Source organism: Poecilia formosa, unplaced genomic scaffold (assembly GCF_000485575.1).
Source record: "Poecilia formosa unplaced genomic scaffold, Poecilia_formosa-5.1.2 Scaffold144, whole genome shotgun sequence".
Lineage (NCBI taxonomy): Eukaryota > Metazoa > Chordata > Actinopteri > Cyprinodontiformes > Poeciliidae > Poecilia > Poecilia formosa.
Window position 1 is genome coordinate 1,116,502 of NW_006800083.1, and position 22,087 is coordinate 1,138,588.

At 39.4% G+C, this 22,087-nt stretch overlaps 1 protein-coding gene across 2 annotated transcripts in view; it reads left to right on the forward strand.

The window, feature by feature from the left end:
* Positions 1–22,087, forward strand: part of vps53 (VPS53 subunit of GARP complex) — a 34,006-nt gene that overhangs the window by 7,073 nt on the left and 4,846 nt on the right. Inside the window, exons 5-20 of one of the 2 annotated variants that reach the window (XM_007563050.2) lie at positions 3,012–3,098; positions 3,753–3,868; positions 4,269–4,388; positions 6,842–6,920; positions 7,026–7,169; positions 7,257–7,399; positions 9,048–9,189; positions 10,419–10,520; positions 10,604–10,698; positions 11,728–11,970; positions 16,518–16,665; positions 16,816–16,898; positions 17,004–17,082; positions 17,379–17,527; positions 17,623–17,692; positions 17,793–17,930. In XM_007563050.2, coding sequence (XP_007563112.1) covers positions 3,012–3,098; positions 3,753–3,868; positions 4,269–4,388; positions 6,842–6,920; positions 7,026–7,169; positions 7,257–7,399; positions 9,048–9,189; positions 10,419–10,520; positions 10,604–10,698; positions 11,728–11,970; positions 16,518–16,665; positions 16,816–16,898; positions 17,004–17,082; positions 17,379–17,527; positions 17,623–17,692; positions 17,793–17,930 — 1,938 coding nt within the window. The remainder of the gene's footprint in view (positions 1–3,011; positions 3,099–3,752; positions 3,869–4,268; positions 4,389–6,841; positions 6,921–7,025; positions 7,170–7,256; positions 7,400–9,047; positions 9,190–10,418; positions 10,521–10,603; positions 10,699–11,727; positions 11,971–16,517; positions 16,666–16,815; positions 16,899–17,003; positions 17,083–17,378; positions 17,528–17,622; positions 17,693–17,792; positions 17,931–22,087) is intronic. The other variant, XM_007563051.2, reaches the window with a different exon arrangement.

A 22,087-nucleotide genomic window follows, 5' to 3' on the forward strand; every position in this document is an offset into this window, starting at 1 on the left:
ATTGCTCAGTACTGCAAATTTTATGAATTTCTATTTTGAGAAACGAATTTATGCTAGATATGCTGGATCTGTTGGGTAAGATTTGTTCAATTTATTGTTTTTCCCAGTGTAGCCTTGCTTTATCCAACATCCTTCACAAAATCAAACTGTAATAAAATGAATTTTTTTTCATTCATTTTCTCAGGGAAACAGATGGTCAAGAAGAAAAAAAAAAGCAAAGAAAAATCACAGTTGTTTTGTTATTCTGACTTGGCCTGCATAGACCATTTTAACTCAAGAGTTATTTTCAGAGTTATTCTCTTGTCCATTATAATGTTTACACATGTAGGGTGGAGGGTGTTGCTCAGGCAAAGTTCCAGCTGCTAAAATTGCTCTGTTTAGCCGATCTGATTTACTGCCGTGTTTAGCTTAAAATGCAGAAGTACCTTTTAATGTGCCCTCTCCCCGAGACAACTCCGCTGAGGTCTGCCAGCAAGACGAGCATGGTTTATCTTAAGCACATTCAAATGTTTTTTTAAAAAACAGAGGCCTCGCTGTGTCTTATCTAAACTTTACAATACTGCCTGTATGAGCCGTGGAACATGTGCAGCTTGTTGCATGTCAGGGATGCACTGGTCTGTGTGAACGCAGCTATCATCTCTGGCGTGGAGGGGCCTTCTGGGCAGAGATCTTCTGAGCTTTCCTCGGGGCTAAATGCAGGAGAGGGGCGCTAGGAAGCGGACCAGATTCACTCAGCTGGGTTAGCACCGCTGGACGTTTTTGGTCTCTTCTGTATGCCATTTGTTTGCTCAAGAGCCCCTCCAGGAAGCCTCTTAAAAGATTCAGTGGCACTTCTACACTCCCAGTACTCAGATCAAACAGCAATCACTTAACCTTTAATGATTTTTTTTTTTTTACAATAATAGCCCTAATCAGCAGCAGTCAAAGTGTGGCGTGAAATGTAAAAAGAAAGAAAATTGTATTAAGTCAGAGGTAGATTTTGCTTCTCTTTTCCCAAAAGCCTAATTACAACCAGACTTGCTGTGCTGCCTTGAAAGACAGATTATTTTGATAGTCATTCTGAACGGAATACAGATTTTCAGCTTAGTGTGAGAGGTTAAACCATGCTTTGTACCACTTCAGAGCAGAAAATTCAAGTCTCTACGGACACCCGAAAAAGGATAGTTAATCAATTCCTGTCAACCACACGACATATTTACGTTTGTGTAAGCCTGCTTGCTGTCCATTTGTTTGTCAGAGGTAAATTCCTCGGACAGCTGGTGTTGGCTGTTTCCAGTCCTTCTGTGCGCGTATGTCGAGAGGCTCTGAAGGGAGAAAGTTGCCTCTGTGGTGCTGCCACAGCAACGGGGCCAAATTAAGCTTATTACCTTGGTATTACATGTCAGTGCTGAGTCTCTGTTTCAGACCATCAAAGAGCAGCTGGTCGCATCAGATAATGGGAGAAACTTGAGAACATCTTACAGCTGTAGCTGTTTAATGGTATATGAAGTGTAAAAAGCGCTAATGATCTCTTTAGCCTTTATAGTGGCAGCCTTTATACTCAGCTTAGCCTTTACTCTTTGTGTCAACTTAAGACCTATTAATGTTTGATATTTAGTCAGCATGTTAATTATGTGTGCAAATTGTATGTCGAATGGTGCCCTCATTTTGGATCTTGGTAAGGACATTAGCGGCATAATTTTAGACATCAACTAATTTAAATAGAGGAAACAAATTCTTCTGATGACTCGACTCAAACATCCACAATGAATAATTTACAAATCCTTCTTAAAGTTTACAGTTTTAAGTGTGTCCCTTATTTCTTCGTAACATCTACAAGCAGTAACACACATTGAGAGTGAGTTCAGTTTGATGCATGTAATTTAATTTTCCAGTTTACCAACTGTTTTGAAAATTGCAATTCTCACCCTGGCATTTCTTCTCCATTAGAATCAGTAAAAATGTATTTTAACTAGGTTGGTATTAGACTAATAAAATAATCTTAACAACAAAAAAAATCCTTTAATTTCACAATGAACATGATTTTTGGTACAATGAACCAGTTCTGTGTTCTGCTCATAGCTTACCGTAAGGAGATGTGGTTACTTGACTCCAGCAGGCAATGCTTTCCACCTCAACCTCAGTTTATTTTGATTTTAATCAGAATTTGTAATATTTTACAAAAGGTTAACAGGCTCAAACTGGAATCAAAACCCAAAAGACATGAAAAGATTTCAGATGTTATTAATTGAATTTATCCTACATGGAAGTCAGATGGGACAAAATGGCAGCATGTAGGCATGTATTCGGTGTACGCAAAAAACACAAAGGTTATAAACAAAAACTGTATAACATTATGTAATTGCTTTTACTTGAAACAGAAATGGGATCAATGTTTCCACTGTTTTACCAAGCTGAGCATTTTTAACATTTGTACACCTGGATACTTTTAACCAGCAGAGCTTCGGTCAATTAAAATACTTTGAATCGAAGACACAAAAGGCAGGTTATGCTACTAAAAATTGTGCAGGGAATTTGTCCGTTTCCCAATTCTGCAACTTTTTTTTTTGGATTATTATTAACGTTACATGCATTTGGCTATATCTGCATCTTTGATAAACAATTAGGAGGAAACACAGATGTCTCATGTCAGCAAATTCACAGCATGCAACCTGTTTTTGTAGTTTTGTTTTGTAGAACCTGCAGTTTATTTGCTCTTAACTGCTACACAGTTTATACACTCAGTTTAGGTAAAGTACAGGACAAAAAACACGTTGCTTCAAAAGAATTGGACTTCCATCAATCATTTAAAGTGGCCACAAGCATTAGACCTCAAGGCTTTCCAAGTCTTTTATTGTTGTATGCCATACTGTTTGATGTGCCTTCAAGCATAAAACTCGATTGCGGGTGGCATAATATCTGTTTTCAAAGACTTTGCGACATCGAGTGCCTATAATAATTGTTGTGCGGTAACTAATCAATGCAGGCTCCCCTGAATGTGTGTTTAGTGTTGCTGTGTTTGTGTTCTGCAGGCTTTGGAGGAGGCCCAGATAGCCATCCAGCAACTCTTTGGCAAAATCAAAGACATTAAGGACAAGGCAGAGAAGTCGGAACAAATGGTACGCACAGCAAATCACGCACAAAAACATGAATCAGTCAGGATGTTTTTTCTGCGGCACATGGGAGATGCAGATTTTATTTCTTTGAGAATGGAGAGCAGTGTTGATAATGTTATTTATAAGTTAAGGTAATGCACCTTCCATCTGTGTTGCTGTTACAAGCATTACTGCGTGCGTGCGTGCGTGCGTGCGTGCGTGCGTGCGTGCGTGCGTGCGTGCGTGCGTGCGTGTGTGTGTGCTTTCATCCCAGTAAGATTCATAGAAAGGTCAGTGGGTTGGGTAAGTACTGGAATCATAGCGTTGGAGGTGCTGTAGGTGGAATGGGCATGCAGATCTTTGTAGATGGTATGTCTTTTCATTCTAAAAGAAGCAAAATGCTTTGTTTTTCACTATTTCAACATTGGCATGCCTTGCACAGACGGGTAAAAAGCCTTGAAATGAAATAATTTATTGTTATTCTTTTTTAGCAGTACGCTATTTTTTTGCCAACAAAAAAAAACAAAACAGCCTTTATGTGTTTGTGCTTTGTTTTTAGTTTGACTTATTAATTGTAGGGGTTTTTCGTGGTTATTAGCAAAAAGTGTTGGAGTGGTTTACATTTGCTTATTGGGCCTTCTCTATTTAAAATGTGATTCTCTGTCTTGCGCTGCGCAGGTCAAGGAGATAACGAGGGACATCAAGCAGCTAGATCATGCCAAGCGCCACCTCACTACTTCCATAACCACCCTCAACCACCTGCACATGTTGGCGGGGGGTGTCGACTCTTTAGAGTGGGTGCACCCTATCTTATTTGTCCTAAACTAAGTCCTCTCTTATCCATGGGATTAATTACATTTATGGATTTGGAAATGCCAGCTGTTAGTGTGATGCGAGTCCTTGCATCCAGCAGTCTGTAACAAATACTCAGTTTCATAGTTTAATTTTTTTAATAGAGACAAAAGTAGTGGAAAGGCATTCCATTACATGATAGAATATGTCATTTCATTTAAAAATAGGAATATGCTGCAGATTTTCCTCTTGTTTCAAGAAAACTGGTACAAACTGTAAACAGTATTCCTACAAGTGCCTGGAACATCCTTTAGTTTTTAAATTTAAAGATCTTTCACTGCAGTATTTTTGATACTATATAAGCAAATGTTTATTAATAAAACATTTTTTTGTCCATTTTAGAGCCATGACCAGAAAGCGGCAGTATGGAGAGGTGGCCAACTTGCTGCAGGGAGTGGTTAATGTGCTTGAACACTTCCAAAAATACATGGGCATACCCCAGATCAGGCAGCTTTCAGAGAGGTAACACAGCTATATCCCTGCCCCCTTCACACACACACACACACACACACACACACACACACACACACACACACACAAACACAAACGCATGCATTCTTATACACTTGGGTGTTTGGCGATCAGCATAACTCTGGAGCTCATTTCCAGCAGCCAGAGGGTGACCTCCCTTCCTCTCTCTCCTGAAAATGTTCCTCATCTCTTCTTCTGAACTGTTGAAAAGTGGTTCCTTTGTTTGGGGAGGGGCTCTGTGTATTACATCCTGTTTATGCAGATATACGCACATAGAAACATTGTGCTGCACATGTAGGAAAACACAGGAAGGAAACCGTCTGAATGGGCCGTCATTATTCCAACATATTTTTTTTATTTATTTTAAGATAGCACCGACACCCATTTCACAGGGTGTGGTGTTTCTGTCTCTGAATAAATAGGATTATTTATGTGAGTGTAAATTGTATGTGCTTAAGATCAGATGTCATGCCTGGTGCTTTTCTGTAAGGCTTTTACCCACTTGGGGATGCTTGTTTACTCTGAAGTCACTTGCAACAATATGTTGCTGTCTGGTTTGAACAAACAGTTCTATAAACACGCACAAAACATAAAAGGTCTTTGTTATCCTCTTTCCATCTATACCAATATTTTCCAAAGATGGAATCTGCTTTGGTCACGTTGACCAGTTTCATAATCAAGATTTTTTTAAAAAACACTTCTGATTTGTATAAACTTATTAGAAAGACCTTCTGTTCTGCTTTGACTGAGGTGTGGTAGGCAGTCTTCATACCAAATAACAGCTGCAGCTCTGCTGTGGACGACGGGAAACACAAGTAAGGGACGAATATCAAGGCAGGGCTGCTTCAGTCTGACAAACATGGGCTGATCTGGAAGGATCTGAATCAGAATCGGCTTCGTTCGCAAAGTTTGTGCATACGTGGAATCGGGCTTTTGTTTCACTTTGCTCTCAGTGAAGAAACTGAAAATATAAATACGAAGGAGCAAAGGTAAAATAAAAGTAAAAGTTTAATTCCCTGTGTGACTAATAAAGAAATACATGTCAAAATCTAAAACTAATGGGGTTACATATCTAATGCAAAAAAAAAAAAAAAAAAAAAGCTTTTTCAGGCAGTTGTAGGCATCTGTCTTAAAATGAATGTTAAGGATTGATTTAATGAATGGGACATAAATGATATGTTGTTTTTTTGGGGGGGGGGAGGTTTGGATACTTTTAAGCCTCGAGTTCTGAGTTAAGCTCTTGCCAATTTGAGCTCCTGCAGCTAAACTTTATCAGCAAGTGTTACATTGGAGCAGATTACCCAGGAACATTGACGTTTCACCCAGAGCAGCCCTGCCTGTGATAATGTATAGCTTTTATAATCCATTATAAAGTTTAAATGTGCTGCTTGGGAATTAAACAGTTATGTTTAATTAATAAATTATTTATGCCTTCTAATCAAATGTATTCTTAAATGCATATGAAATCTGTCACCATGGAAGATTAGTTTTTATTAGTGATGAGTTTTTTTTCTTTCATTTTTGGCTCCATGCTTGTGTTGTAAAATAATGAGGTTAGTTTAACGATTTTTAAATGCATTCACCAGACATATTTAGCAGAGTTGCTTTTTTCCAACAAACACCATCAGGATTTCTAGAAGGTGTTTTTTCATAATACCTAAATTAAAACTGAGGTGATATTTTCTTATCATAGCTCTTTCCTGTGAAACGGGACACCTGAAAACCTGAGAGCCAGAGTGTTGATTTTTTTTTTCCAAAAACAATCTCAAGGCTCTTTCTCTTTATTTATTTATTTATTTTTATTTCTGTTTTCTTATAATTATATTCAATATTATTACGGTAATTTAGACATTCTTCTATTTTCTGTGTTGGTATTTGTTTCAGGATTTGAAATTAATCTTTTTATGTATTTTCTCAGTGTGCATCATCGTATGTGATATTTATTACTTTATCTTGTATTAAGCAGCTAATTCATTTACATATTTACTTTGTTTTCAGTAACTTATCAAATATGATCTAATGTGTGCTTGTTTGTTTGTAGACAAACAGAACAAATAACTTACAGCCCATTAGGTGTCTAAATGCAATAGTTGCTCCTCTCTCCTTCCAGTTTATGCTAAATTTTGCATTGCTAATTCCACTGGTGGGCCCAGATGAAAGGCTGCTACAGATTCATCATTAACTGAACAGAGCTTTAGGGTTGCATTATTTTACTTTTACATTTCTGCTCGGTGTCCTTGTATTTAATGTTTGTACATTAATTAAGCCAAATGATCTTTCATTTGGTTGTTAGCCATAAAAAGTCTGCGCCACAGTAATTAGGGAGTGGAATTAATTGATAGTCACATCCAGCAGAAAAAATGCTATTACTCTTCTGAAATGCTGAGCCGAGCTGCTTTGGAGAACAATTAACAGCCCAATCTAATTTTTTTTGTTTCTGAAAGAGTGAAGGCAGCACAGAGTGAGCTGGGGACTCAGATCCTGGCAGATTTTGAAGAAGCCTTTCCTGCTCAAGGCTCCAAGGTAAACATGTTATATAAAGAAAAATCCTTATTTTCATGTTCCTTTTTCCCCCCCCTTATCCTCAAGTAAAGAGACTAACTTTGATGTCTAAATGCGTCCACACAGAGACCTGGTGGACCCAGTAATGTCCTCAGAGATGCCTGCCTGGTGGCGAACGTACTCGACCCGCGCATCAAACAGGAGATCATCAAAAAGTTTATCAGGCAGCACCTCTCGGAGTATCTGGTTCTCTTCCAAGAAAATCAAGACGTGAGACTAAAATAAATGTTTGTTTAATCTCGCTATGCACAATTGGCGCCTCAATAAAAAGCTTATTTATTGTCCTCTGTTTTTTAGGTCGCCTGGCTGGATAAGATTGATCGCCGCTATGCTTGGATCAAGCGACAGCTGGTAGACTACGAGGAAAAATATGGCCGCATGTTTCCTGAAGAGTGGTGCATGACGGAGCGAATTGCTGTGGAGTTCTGCCACATCACCAAGTAAAAAAAAAACCCAACAAAACCCACAAAAATCACGGGTGTTCAAACAAAGCATGGGGAATTAATCGCATAGTTTATGACTGCTCTAAGTGCTAATCATTTATACAGAGAAAGAGGGAAGAAAGTGACAGGAAACAGTAAAACAAATAATGCACAGACATTGAAGAAATTTGTCATTTCCAATCCTTAGCATTATGAATTGATCTGAAGTGCTGATGAGTTTCTACTCCTGAAATGAGTACAATTATTTTTTTTCAGCAGTTGAAGTCAATGGCCCACATAAGCACTGACCCAGTGTTGATACTTCTCCATCTTTTCCCTCAACTTTTCAAGCCTCTGCGTGCTTGAAAGTACGCAGCGGCTTTGGCCTCTCTGTGTTGCTTCTGGCTGCAACCGAAGCTCCTTTCACCATAAAACCACTCGGATGAGTCTGTCATTTTGCCGCCATTGCTGGCTCTCACTAAGTCAAGCTAAATTGTTGTAATGCAACCCCCTCTTGTGCTTTTTTTTTTTTAAAGCGTACTGACGTTTTGAAACCAGAAGTCTGACATTGCAACACAACAGCTTCTGTGCCCTCTCTGTTCAGTTCTGTGAATTCTTCCTCTGTTAACGTCAAGGCTCACAAACAGTTTTTCTCCAATTTCATGTCGGTGTCTCTCACACGGACCATCAAAGTGGGATAAAGGCAACAGTTCTGCCTGTAACAGGTTGTTCAAAAGTGGCTTGAATGAAGGAAAATTGCAAGTATCATCTGCAGAAGGTCTAACTAGAGATAGAGGAATACCCATAGGCATCAACGTGGATAGCTGGGGGAAAAAGTTGTATTTAGAACAAAGTGGCATCAACGGTGGTAACATGAAATGAGAAAACGAACTGAAAAGGAAACCATGATTTTGTAAACAACTTTTGCGCCTCATTTTAGATTAGTTACGTTTTTATATTTCTAAAAAGTTTTACACAATCACTGTGAGTGCCTTTGAATTAAAACAATTTGACATGTGCATTGGTCACTCTAATCAAAGTTCAAGACATTGAGAGAGTGCAGTCTTACAAATATCTTGGGACAGTTAAAGATGGTAAACTAAACCTTTAAACCAATTTTGACACAGTGTGCAAAAAGGCCCATCAGCATCGTTTCCAAGAAGACTCTGACATTTTAGTATTGACCAAACCACAATGACCATAATGACCATGTGTTTTTCGAGTCGGTTTTATCCTTTTCCTTGGTGTCATGCTATGATCAAGCAACACTGAGATAAGGCAGTTCTCCTCAGCAGATTATTAATACCGCAGTATTGTGGAAAATTGTCTTTTTTTTAAACTTTACATCATGTTATAATCTTATTCCCTCATCAAAAACATACCTGGATTTTCCGCGGCAGCCATTTTTTTCTATTCAAAACACCTGTGTGGACCCAGCGCCGCTTTCCGGGTGCAGCTTCTCCTCAGAGCTGCAGTTTCCAAAGTTCTGAGTTTCTGCCTCACAGAACAGCCCTCCTCTGCCGCTCCCCCAGCCAGTTCCTTCAGATTAGCCAGCAGCACTTAGTAAACACCTGGTGGAGTATTTGAATGACTGTGCCTGGGCAAGTTGCAAAGAAACACCCTTTTTGAAGCCATCTACAAGTTCCTGTTGTGTGTGTTTGAAAAGGGTGGAACTAGCCAAGGTGATGCGAACACGGGCAAAGGAAATTGAAGTCAAACTGCTTCTGTTCGCTATCCAGAGGACGACAAACTTTGAGGGTTTGCTGGCCAAGCGCTTCACAGGATGCACCTTAACGGACACACCTGGGGTAAGAAAAGTTTCCACAGTCACAATAAAAACTCTGTCTGCTTAATCCAAACACTATTATCTCCTCAGAAAAGGAGTGTCCAACTTGAATATTCAATCAAAAGACAAATGCACTGTTTACTCACAGTAATGTTACATCAGAAAGTAATGCAAACACTAATGCCATCATTTTTACAAAGTAAGAAACGTGTGTTCAGGCGTTGTGTGGCATTGATATAGCTTGTTATCCAATACGTGTCGGCCAAATAGTTGGTCACATGTTGGCTTTGTCTGTGTACTATGACTTTCTTCCTCCCATAAAGCCAAATGTGTTGTGTGCAATTAATGGCTCTACTGTCCACAGATTTTCCTGTCTGTGCTGAGGATCTTTTCAGCTCCTCCAGAGTTATCGCTCTGATTAATCCCCCCTTTAGCCCAGCCAAACAGATTAGAGAAGTCTTGTTAGGGTCCACTTTCAGATGGTAGATTGAACATTGCTCTGTAGCAGGTTCAAAGCTTGAGATAGTTTTGTTTAAAATCTAACTCTGCCTTAACGTTCTCCCTAATCTGTCTGCTTTCTTGATATTTATGATGCTGTTTGTTCACTGATTTTCTCTAACAAACCCCTAAGGCCTTCATTGAACAGATATTGTATACTGAGGTGACTTGTGAAGGCATTTGCTTGCATTAGTTTACATTTAAAAAAAAAAAAAAAAACTTGTGCACACAACACTTTTCAGATTGAATGAATCTGTAAAATCCCGTATGTTTTTTTATTTTATTTTATTATTATTAACTTTTTTTGCACTGGAAAAGTGTTGAAATGAAATAGCTGTTTTTACCTTTCAATTCTGTTCTCATCCTCAACATTTTTGACGCCTGAAGACACCTTTTAATCCAGGTCATGTCTTTTGCGTGAAGGGGGAAGTGACGGTTGCAGTGAAAACAGATAATGGGGGCATGATTAGTTATGGCCAAGTAGGCCAACCTCGTCCTGACCTTATAGAGTTAAAGCTTCACAGAAGCCCTTTTTGTCTGCAGTGAACTCACTTCAGACCCATGCCCAGTAAGCTGTGTGTTTCGGCCAGCAATTTAGTGGAGTTGAATTATATAAATCTATGATTAAAGCACCACAGCAAGTGAGCTATCGGAAAGTGCTGAAACCTTGACTATTCTAACTACAATGAAAGCTTGTCTTTACAAAATGTGCATTAGAGATTAGTACAGAGGTTGTGTTATATATTTTTACAGCAGCAGAAGAGACCAGATAGCCCACTAGCTCAAACTAACCCATTTTTAGAGGACGATCCGGGGGAAGATGCGGGATCAGAAAAGGATGAAGATCTTGCTAAGGTAAGTTGAAGTCACTTAAAATTTATAGCAACTTCAAAAGAGTCGGATCGCTGAACACGTTTTGAATCTTCTGTTTTTTTCAGCCGAGGAAGCCCAAAGCCCCCGACAATCCATTCCATGGCATCATCTCCAAGTGTTTTGAGCCTCATCTCTACGTCTACATTGAGTCCCAAGACAAGTGAGCGACACTCATAACAGCCGAGGGCAATGAAGTGGGTTAGGGTGCAAACGCCAGATTTGAGAGCAGGTTGTATGTAAAGCTGGCCCGTGAATGCTTTTTGGACTCGCTGCTCATCAATCAGCCCCTTGTCCTGTTATTCTGCTTCACCTCCTCCTGCCTCTCCAGCTCTTGTTCCTCTGCATGCTTCTGTCTCCGCTGTGGCAGAAATGTTTCCCATTAGCTGCACAACCACAGAGACTGAAAGAAAGAGAGAGGGAGGGTGAATAAATGCTGTCACAGCAGATATGCCTGTTTTCTTTCCCACCTCTTTCTCCTTTCTTTCCTTTTTTTTTCTTTAGATTGCCTCTTCTTTTGTCTGATTCATGTTTCAGTCTTTTCTATTTTCTCATTTAAAAAAAATACAAATATCTATTCTTTTGTTGCTTATTTCTGCACTTTTAGTTTTTGAACAACCACCTCTGCAAATTTTAACCACAAAACTTCAGTTCCCTTTCAGTCCGTCCCCCTCCTTAATTCTGCCAATATTTTCTGTAACCGGAAAGAGTCATATGCAAATCTGAGGAGCCTAAAATGCTGTTTGTCCTGTCCAAAGGGGACAGGATTGACCCATAAGGCAGCTACAGCTACAACCTCATTTCAGTTCAGTCCAAAAAGCAGAGGCCAAATCAGCTTGTACCCAGTGGGACGTTGCTGAGGAGAACAGTGGCCTGCTTGTTATGTCCTTGGCTTTATTTGCCTGATTCAGGAGAACTGGGCCACAACAACTGGCAGCACAGAAAATTTGGCACAAGTAACACTTTCTTGTATATTTATCCAGTTGGCTCTCAGCCTCTCTGCTTGTTATTTATTTATAAGGACTCATCATATGTCTTTAATGTTTTTATATAATTAATTCATTTGAAATGGCCCTAATTTTGCTGCTTACGTGTGTGTGTGTGTGTGCGTGCGTGCGTGCGTGCGCGCGTGCGCGTGCGTGCGTCTCTTTAAAACCTGTGTGGCTTTGGCTAACTGTCTCTTTATCTGCAGGAACCTTGGAGAATTGATTGACCGTTTTGTGGCTGATTTCCGAGCACAAGGCCCACCCAAGGCAGGGACCGAGGAGGGTGGCGCCGTGCTGCCCAGCTGTGCCGACCTCTTCGTTTACTACAAGAAGTGTATGGTCCAGTGTTCCCATCTGAGCACTGGGGAACCCATGATCGCCCTCACAACAATCTTCCAGAAGTTCCTCAGAGAATACGCCTGGAAAATCCTTTCTGGCAACCTGCCAAAGTGAGAGCGCTTTATTTAATGTTTTGTTTGTTTGTTTGTTTGATCAATTAAAAAAAATGTCTGGAGAAACTTTAAGAAATCAGCTGATAAACCAAATCCAATCATTTTCAGCTCAACTTTGTCTGACCGGTGACCGTTCAGGCGAGAACTCAGAAATATAATCACTGAGTGTAAGACACCTGAATGCTGTAAATGGCAACACTCTTCAGTGTGGATGCGGTTACCAATGAGCATTCAAAATCAGGCATATTCTGTATGAGTTGGCTACAAGAGACAAAGACCTGATGACAAGAAAGTGGATCTGTTTAATCATTTTAGTTCTTCAACTTCTGTCCATAATGAAATATGGAAGATTTGGAAATCTTAGAAGTGTTTTGGTAAAACTAGCCATCCTTATCATGCTAATCACTAATATAAGATATTAAAAACATAAAAATATTAACTCTGTAACTTCAAAGCAAACCTTGAGTAATCATACACAGTACTTTGAATAACTATGTGCATGCAGATTTCTTCTGCTTTTGCTTTTCGATCACACTTAAATGTTCCAGGTCAGTGATTAATATGAAAATATTATTTAAACACATAAAACGTGGCCCTGTGTGATAAAGAGATTATCCCTTAAACCTAATAACTGCTTGTGTCGCCCTTGGGGGCAGCAGCTGACATGAAGTATTTGCTTAACTAGGGTTTGACCAGCACTGAGTGTTTTACATCGCTTTATTAGAATTCGGGTTCAAACATGAATGGTCTTCTTGAGGTAATGTGGTGGCACATTACTTACAATGGAACTGAAGTTCAGGCTTTGACTGGGAAAAGCCAGAATCTTTGTCGGGCTTCCAGTCATTTCTCTGCTGCATAACTCAAATACCTCCACCATATTTGACTGTCAGCATGATGTTCATTTTCTCAAATTCTGTGTTAGTTTTATTCCAGATGCAGCGGGACAGCCATTTTCCAAAAAGTTAAGGATCATTGAGGTTACTTGTTTCAGATATAAGATGGGCCTTTGTGTGCTTCAGTGGTATTAGCGCTGAAACTGTATTTAAATCAGGATATGAGGCGACACGTTGACAGTTCCTACTTCACGTTGTGAGAAAGGTTTGATTTAAGTGAAAACTTGATTCTATGGGTTTGGCGTTAATCAAATTGAACCAGAAAATGGGATTAATCTGGTAGTTTGTGATTTTAGCTGTCAGAGGTGGGTAGAGTAGCCAAAACTTGTCCTCAACAGTTGCTTTACCTAAATATATGTTTATTCAAGTAGAAGTAAAAAGTAGTCATTCAAAAATGATTCCAGTCAAAGTATTTGCTAACTAGGCTGCTCAAACAGTAAATAGCTGTCTGATCTTAACCTCTGACCTAATTTGTAAAAAAAGAAATAATAATAATCAGAGAAACTTTAAAAAAAAAGGTACAAACTCTGACATTTGAAAGATTGCAATAAAAAATTATAGTTTTAAATATTATTCCAGTGTAAAGTGTATGGTGCACTAAAAATACTCAGTGTTTTTTTTGTTTTTTTTCCAAAAAGTTACAAAAATAAATTAACTAATTACTAAACACTTCTCAAAGCTATTATATTTTCTATATAAGCTACTCCATTGGTCTCCAACCCTGGTTCTCGAGATCTTCTGTCCTGTGGGTTTTAGCTTCACATCAGCTGTGTCTCAAATCAGTTATTTGAGACACAGCTGACTCAAATGACTAAGTTATACATAATAACAACTACCTCACTATGGGTTTTGGGCAGGTTTTGATTGGGGTGCATTTATAATGACACTTCATTTAATTAGGATAACTCATGGCTGCAGCTTTTTTTTTTTTTTTAAACTCTTGTTTAGCTTTAACGGTTAACATAATGATAACTACAACACTTCAGTAAACAACTTGTTAAACAAAACACCTCAAATGCTGTGAGGATGTTTTTGGAAATGCTGTTTAGAACTGAATTTGCGCCCACACTGTAAACAAGCCCAGCTTTGGGAATTTGCAATTTTCTAGATGGTAACAAACTCATTTGTTTGAGCCTGCCACGCCCGTGTTTGTTCATTCTTTTTGGCAAATTGCAGGCCTGGTTTGCAGTTATATGTGAAACCACCATGTTCTGTCTTCACTGCGTTTGAGGGATAAGGGATGGCATGCCATGAGCGATCTGGAGTTGGTTATGTTGTGGCAAAGCCTAATATGCTACCAGCGAAAACATCTTTGGCTCATTGGCCACATCAGAAATCATCCCCAGCTAGGCTGTGGTGCACACACACTCGCATACACACACACACACCCGGACTGAGATATTCCTGCACCCTAATTACAGCATTGTGTTTGCAACTAATGCATGCCATATTCTGAGCCGTATACAAATACTGTCATGGATGCACTGAGACTCTTTAGAAATCCACACACTTGCAGACACCCATCAAGTGGGGGTGTGCTGTGAATTTGTTTTGTGAGGTTTTGAAAGGGGCCCTCAAAAGGAGCTTGAACTATGTTGTGGTTTTGCCCACGTCTGTGTTATGACGTTTATTAATATTGTGTCGCCAGTGTGGCCTCTTTGGACCCCGTTTTTTTTGCATCTGTGTATAATTATGTCCCTTGTGGCCAAGTTATTAAAAAATGTCATTTTTACCTGTAGTTAAAAAAAATATTTATATATTTTTGAGACATTAGAAGAAAGAGAGGGCAATGTAGCCTGTAATGGGGGGGTGGGGGATCTTTGGTTTGACATTAACTATTAAACATCTTGTTGTGGAAATGTTCACAATGGGAAACCATCTTTATACTCAAGACTAACAGCACAAGAATTATTTTTTTTTATAGTTCCATTAGACAAAATAATATTGAGTTAATTTCCTAAATAGGATGTTGTATTATTCCAAAATTAAGCAAAAATCCCCCTGAAATTACCAACAAAATCTTTATTACATGATTTTCTTCATAAAACACTGATGCATTCATGGAGGAATATCTTTCATTTTGTCAAGATCAGTTTAATCTGGGAAATTATTATGTTTCTAAAACTAAATATGTGTTTTCTGACTGTACTCTTATCTAGCATTTCTAACACTTTAGTTAGTTTCTACAGTCAGTAGTCCAGAGATTGGAGTTGGCGGTTTCTGGTTTGATTGCCTCTGATCTGTGATTGTCAGATGGAAGAAAAACAATCCAAAGGAAATTGTCACTGGTCAGGATATCAAAACCCGTCATTGTAGATTTAATTAAAAATACTGAATTGCTTAAAATAAATGACCTAAACAGGCAGAAAACTTTTCATTCTATGTAAATATGGACTTAGTTATAGCTTTGGTTTCCTCAGTAAAAGACTTAATGACAATTATTTCAATGCAAATGTTACTACAAGTAAGTTCAGTCCTAAAACACATGCAGCTTTTTCTGCATTACTTTAACTCAATTGCAGTTTTACAAAATATATGTCATGCTTCATTAGTAAAGAGGACTTGAACCTTGAAATTAGTTTGTATTGTTTATTTACAAAAAAATGTACTTCACCTGAAAAAAAAAAAATTACATTTGGCAGAGGCTAGAATTTTAAAAAAGGAAACTCGTGGTAAAGCCGACCCCCATCTCAGGAAACTGCAGTGTTTCCTCTCCAGCTCGGCCTCAAATTGATTAACAATCAGCATACATAAGCGGCTATTGTTGATTATTACTACTGAGCCCCAATATAAGCGAATCCGCAAATAATCTCTGCCGGTGTGCTCCAAATTAGCCACCTCTTCAGATCAACTCCACTGTTCGGTTTGCGCAGCTGAACATTGCACTTACCTTTTTATCAACAACGGATGACAGTTCCACCAGCAGTTACAGTTGGACCCACCTAAAATGATAGGTTAGAAATGTTAGTACAATTTGATGGAGAGACTAATTATGAAGCTTTTTAAGTGGTTCACACCGAACATTTGTGCCGGTTTGACACCCTAAGTGCTTCACATGCTCCTGACAGAGGTTACCGGGGTTTGTCTCTGATGCAATGAGTGTGTGCTGAATAAGAGTTAAGGTCAAATACGATGTTTATTTTAGTTAAACAAAAAGACTTGCTGGCTGGAAAGGCTTCAGGTCATTTCAAACTCTTGTTTTATACTGACGTGCTGCCATTTTCTCCCAACCTTCTTGCCCTTTTGTATCTGTAAACGAATCATTTTGCTCCCACGTTCTTAATAGTTGCGTATCAACTTGTTTCTCTTGTTACCTCAGCACTTCGGTAACTTGTGAAGAATCATATGAACCCTGATACACTATTAGATTTATTTTCATGCCGGTCTCGAGATCCATTATAACCTAAACATTCATTATCTATTAGGTGTAGACGTTTTGTGTGACAAGCTTAGTTTTTTACTTTTTTTACCACTTCGTCATTTATGGATGTGGAGTTTTTGCCTGCCAGTCAATTTCTCAGGTTGTACATGCTTTGAGTTAAATAAAAACAACTAATTCAAATAAATTAATAATGCTTTCTGAATCCTAATCCCTTTGCTTTTTTGCTCTTTCTCTTTTTGCTGTTTTTTTTTTTCCCCCAACATGTCCAGATCCAGCAGTAACAGCGGGGGTCTCACCATCACCAGCCTGCTGAAGGAAAAAGAAGGCTATGAAGCAGCGAAGTTCAATGTAGATGAGCTCTGCCTGATCTGCAGCATCCTTAGTACTGCAGAATACTGTCTGGCCACCACGCAACAGGTATGTGGATAAATTATGGCTGGCATTTGCAGGACAGTTTATGCAAAGTTTCGTTTAATGCTATACGCAACCGCGTTCAAGCCACCCTAGCTGAAGGGTTGTAGTGAAAGTGTTGTTGTGCGTTACATTTCTTGTGCATTTATGTTTCAGCTGGAGGAAAAGCTGAAGGAAAAAGTAGATAAGGTCCTGGTGGAGAGAATAAATCTGACCGGGGAGATGGACACTTTCAGCACGTAAGCATTTTTCAGTGAGCTGAGACACACTCGTCTTCTGTGCAACAACCACATTTTAATTTTTTCTGGGTTTTTTTTTTGTTTGTTTTTGTTTCTTTTTTACAGTGTGATCTCAAACAGTATCCAGCTGCTGGTTCAGGATCTCGACGCTGCCTGCGATCCCGCTCTGAGTGCTATGAGCAAGGTTTATAAAAACAGTCAGAGATTTAATAAAATTAAATCAAACAGCTGCCATTCATTAAGAGACAAACATATTTTTGCCTGTAGCTGTAATGTCAATAGATGTTACAACACTGCATTTCTGGTGGTTTTGTGAACTTATCGCTCCCACCCAGAAGCACATTATAATTCTGTCTTTGTCTGTAATGTAATTAGATTAAATGGATTGTCACATCATGTAAGCCGCGCGATTAGATGTGTTTGCGACCAGATCTTCTGCTCACTCTTTCTCTCTCTCTCTCTCCCTCTTGCGACCCTCAGATGCCGTGGCAGAGCGTGGAGCATGTGGGTGACCAGAGTCCTTACGTCACATCAATCATCATGCACATTAAGCAAAACGTGCCCATCATCAGAGACAACCTTGCCTCTACTCGAAAATACTTCACACAGTTTTGCATCAAGTTTACAAAGTATTACACACAGATGCACTTTTTCTTTTATTCTTAACGCAAGGCGTTAAAGTTGTTAGAGCTAAATGTTTGTCACTTTTATCTTTCTTTTTTAGCTCTTTCATTCCTAAATTTATTAACCACTTGTTCAGATGTAAGCCTATCAGCATGGTGGGAGCCGAGCAGGTAGGTTTAATTTGCTCCAAGTTCTCTTGAGGTCATTTCCGCTGGGTGAGAATTTTACTGCGTGGCATTATAAGTTTATTTGGTCATTTTCCTCCACCAGCTCCTCCTGGATACACACTCCCTGAAGACGGTTTTGTTGGATCTTCCATCCATAGGCTCCCAGGTGCTCAGAAAGGCGCCTGCCAGTTACACCAAGATTGTAGTGAAAGGCATGACGCGTGCAGAGATGATACTTAAGGTGAGGAGTTGGGCTAAGGTACGGACGATCACTTGCTAGGCTTCTGTGCAGCAGCCCTGTTCAGATGCATTCTCTTTCTCAAGTCGGTGTGTGTGTGGAAAAATTAAATGAGTGCAAGCTTTATTTAATGAATTTTGGAAAAACTCAGCCTCATCTCTTAATGCCACTGAGGATTAAACAACATAGGTTTCTTGGATAAACTCAGGATTGCTTTGCATCTGTTTGACTGACGGATTCTTAAGAGATCTTAAGTTTGACTCTATATACAAGACTGCCCAACTTAAACACAGTATTACTGATTTGCTGACCTTATAGGACACTTCACATTTTATGACATTTAACTTGGGTGGCTCAATCTGTGTTGGTCGTTTTTACAACCGGAGCTTTGGGTTGGTGCCCTTTAAAGGCTGGGCTCCTCAGATAAACCTTCTTACGTGTGTGGCCTGAAAAAGATTTTCTGTATTTCCGTTTAGTAGAGTTGACAGTAAAGAGCTGACATGTCCGGTTAAACATGTCAGCTCTTCACTGTCGGGTCTACTTATGTTAGACTTTCTTGTCTAACATAAGTAGACAAAAAAAAAAGTCTTTTAGACTTTTGACCAAAAATAGACTGGCAAAACTAAGTACAAGAGAGTGGAGGCAGAAGTTTTCATCTACCCATCATGTCGTTTTAGGTTTTAATGGTTTATTTCAACTGTTTTAATTTATAATGTAAACTTTATGTATCACACAACTTCAATGAATTTTAAAGCAGAAATGTTGTGTTTGAATTTGAAATTATTTTTGGAAGTTTTGGTAACTCACACTGGGTTGATGTTATGCACAGGCTCCAATGCTAAATAAATACCGTACTCCTCCACTAATATTGGATGAATGTTCCTACGCAGACCGCACCAAAAACACATTTTTATTAACATAAAAAACTTCAAGTTCTGGCAATGTTCTTCAGAAATGGTCAGGCTCAATAAAATTGGTTGTTCTTGTATTTTCACCAAACCAACTTCTGGGCACTGTCCACAAATGTTCAGTAAGGTTGAGTTCCAGGTCATTCCAGGGACTTAAAGAGTAACTAAATCCCAAATCCACTATAATTTTGCAGGTAGTAGACTATTGAGTACTAGTGGAGTGGAGCCTGGACCTTTAGAGCCAGTGGAAAAGGCCCATAAATGTGTCCTTGAGATGCTATCTATATGTTTCTCTGCAAATGTTGACATTTTCTCAGAAATGTGTCGAGTTCTGCAATATTTTTCCTAAAACCATCTCAGTGCTGCCCTCTTTGGGCTGGGCAGTGTCTCCTTTCTGCAATGCACCAGCAAAACAGCCTCTCAGCCACGGCGTAACTTGACATTTGCCGTAGCGATCATAAGCTTGTAAGTGTGACCTTTACTTCTCTAGACATGCTTCTTGTCACTGAGACTGATCCAATCTTTCTTGTCTAACCATGAAACTTTATTTCAGATGACATCTGGATGGTTGCAAATTTCAGTTGAATTGAAAGGTGTCGGCTTTATGTTTTTTATTTTCGCTCTGCATTTTCTTTGTTGTTTATTGTTTTTGATCCTTTCACCCTGACAAAAGAATTGTCTCAAATAAGTAAAAGCCCAGTATGGGTGACATTCATGCCCATGTTGACTCTACTAAACTGAATCACGGCTGCTTTTCCATTGATCGAGGTTCCACCATGGGAAGCAAGAACAGACCAAACAAACAGTTCTCCCCTCAGTGTTTGTGGTCGAACCACTGAGCCAGCTTTAAATGCTTGCCTCGAGTTAGTCACTTGAGCAGATTATCCACTGCGAGTTTATTTTTGGCAGAATAGCCCTTTAATTGTGTCTTTATCCCCTCTCACAATAGCACTTTATGAGCATGTTTCCACAAAATAGCTTATCTCACATGAGGCAAGAAGAAAACAGGACTGGAGCTGCACTGGTTTAATGAATGAGCAACAGGCCAAGACCAGGCATATACCTTTAAAACCAGCGTGTGGTTGTGCCTGTGAAAAGGTGTGCGTGTGCGCGTGTGTGTGTGTGTGTGTGTGAGTGTCTGCTCGTGACAACACCCTCCTCCCACACATGCAGTGCACCGCATTGCAAATTGGATGATGTTTCCAGCGAAGAGGGCAATCACAGGACAGACATTTTGCCTTTTCTCAGAATTACCTTATGAGGCTCTGGAGGACACCGGTATGTGGCGGCCACACACAAACCACGCCCTAATTAACCATCTCTGGGGTGTAGAGAAAGTCACATGCTCCCTTGATTTTTACTGGACTCCCAGGGGGGCTTCTTTCCTTCCTCGGGCTGGTCTTTCTTTGTGTTTACAGTGAGCCTGATCCGCTGTGATTGTGCTGCCTTAGCCCTTTTTGACTGGGAGACCAGGAGATAAGTGAGCCTGTCTTAGATGAAGGCCTTGTGGCACACTCGCGTCGTCTCAGACACCGACACAGACAAGCCCGCCTGTCAGCCATTTCATATTTGGTTTTGTGTCGCCGTCTGTTCTCTGTGGTCTCTTTAAGCTTTGACAGGGTCCTCTGCAGGAGTAGCCTAAATATATATAAATTATTTTCCATTCATCTCATCTGATTCAAATTTAACATATCTTCCCTTTTCGAGGTTGCATAAATTCATTCAAAGCGGCCCACTCCTTTTTTTTATATATATTTGATTGCCTGAAGGCCCAATTTAACTAGAATGGATCTATCCAGTTTCTGAAGAAGTCAGACGGAGATAAGGCTGCATACAGGCCTTAGATTGATTAAAGTGCATTACTCTGAAAGCAGGGTAGAAAATCTCATTGTGAAGGCTTGACATTATGTACGAGAAGAGATATAAGCAGAAAATCGTTAGTGCCAAGCGTTCTATAGGAGTACAATTTTTGCAACGGCAGATACAGAAAACAACCCAAGTGACTGAAATACAGCAATGCTGCACATGTAATGTGTTAAACATTTTTTTCATGAGCGGCAGTATATTGGATTAAAATAGTTTCCAGGTCTGGAAAAAGCAAACTGTAATAAGTGCAATTCCAGAATTTCTCCCTCCTCCGTTCGTCGTTTCCTTCCGATTTAGAAATTTCTGCTAATAAGTTGTGGAGAAATGTTGGACTTTTGCTCTTAATATTCTGCTAAAAAGGGCTGAGGCACTGTGCGCCTTCAAAAGAGCAGGATTTTCACATGAAAAATGAGTGGGTACCTTGAGTATTTTATCAAAGCTAAACCAAGATAAAAGGATGATTTCTCAGTATTGTGGCAGGCTCTCCGGAAAGACTCAAGCACTGGTTTACTCCGATGATTTTTGGCTTTTGACTGAGAGGAAAGAGAAACTTGTGGCTTGTGGCCAGCATTTCAGCCATTGACTTTATGTAACATTGATGTTCCTCCCAGGTAATTGCTTCCACCTTGGGCTCAGACTTCTCAAAGACAAACCTATTGTAAGAAGGTCAACACAGGAATTCCTCTACCTTCACTCAATGATGGTTTCAAATTGCACTTCAGGATGCTGTGGACTCGAATTAAATCCGGTTTACCCTTACAGTAAAGCTAAAGTTTAGAGTGAGAGTTGCAGGAGCTTCACAAGTGTTTAATGCTTGTTGTGAGACAGTCACGGCTGCCGGCTCCACGTTTATTTAATTTCAGAGCAGCCAGTGCTTTATACTGAAGCAGTATTGTTTTAGGTTGTGTTTTATACCCTTGAGAGCATATGTAGCTAATCCAGGGAGGTAAATTAGATTTACAAAAGTCTTGATCCCTTTTGTATGATATTCAAATCAGCTTTTCTAAGCATTAGCATTTATTCACCGTTGCATAAGTATGATCTGTTTTCATTTGGGAAATATCCGTTGCTACATGCTCTGAACTGTGCACTTTCTAATCTATTGCTTTGTCTCCCTGCATCATTGTGTTTTCTGCAGCAAGACTGCTTGAGCTTAATGGATTGAAAACAAAGTTATAGAAAAAAGAAAGTTTTAATGTCATTAATGTAATGAGAAGCAACTACATACATCCTTGCTGCTTTAGTTGGATTTAAGTAAAGTTAAGCAACAGTAGCAGTCAGGTACTGCAAATCAAATGCAATTGATTTACTGATATCCAGCGATGTTCACTACGGTTTTCAAAATTTGCAAGTGTGGAGTATACAGGTTTTTATAAGCACAATGCC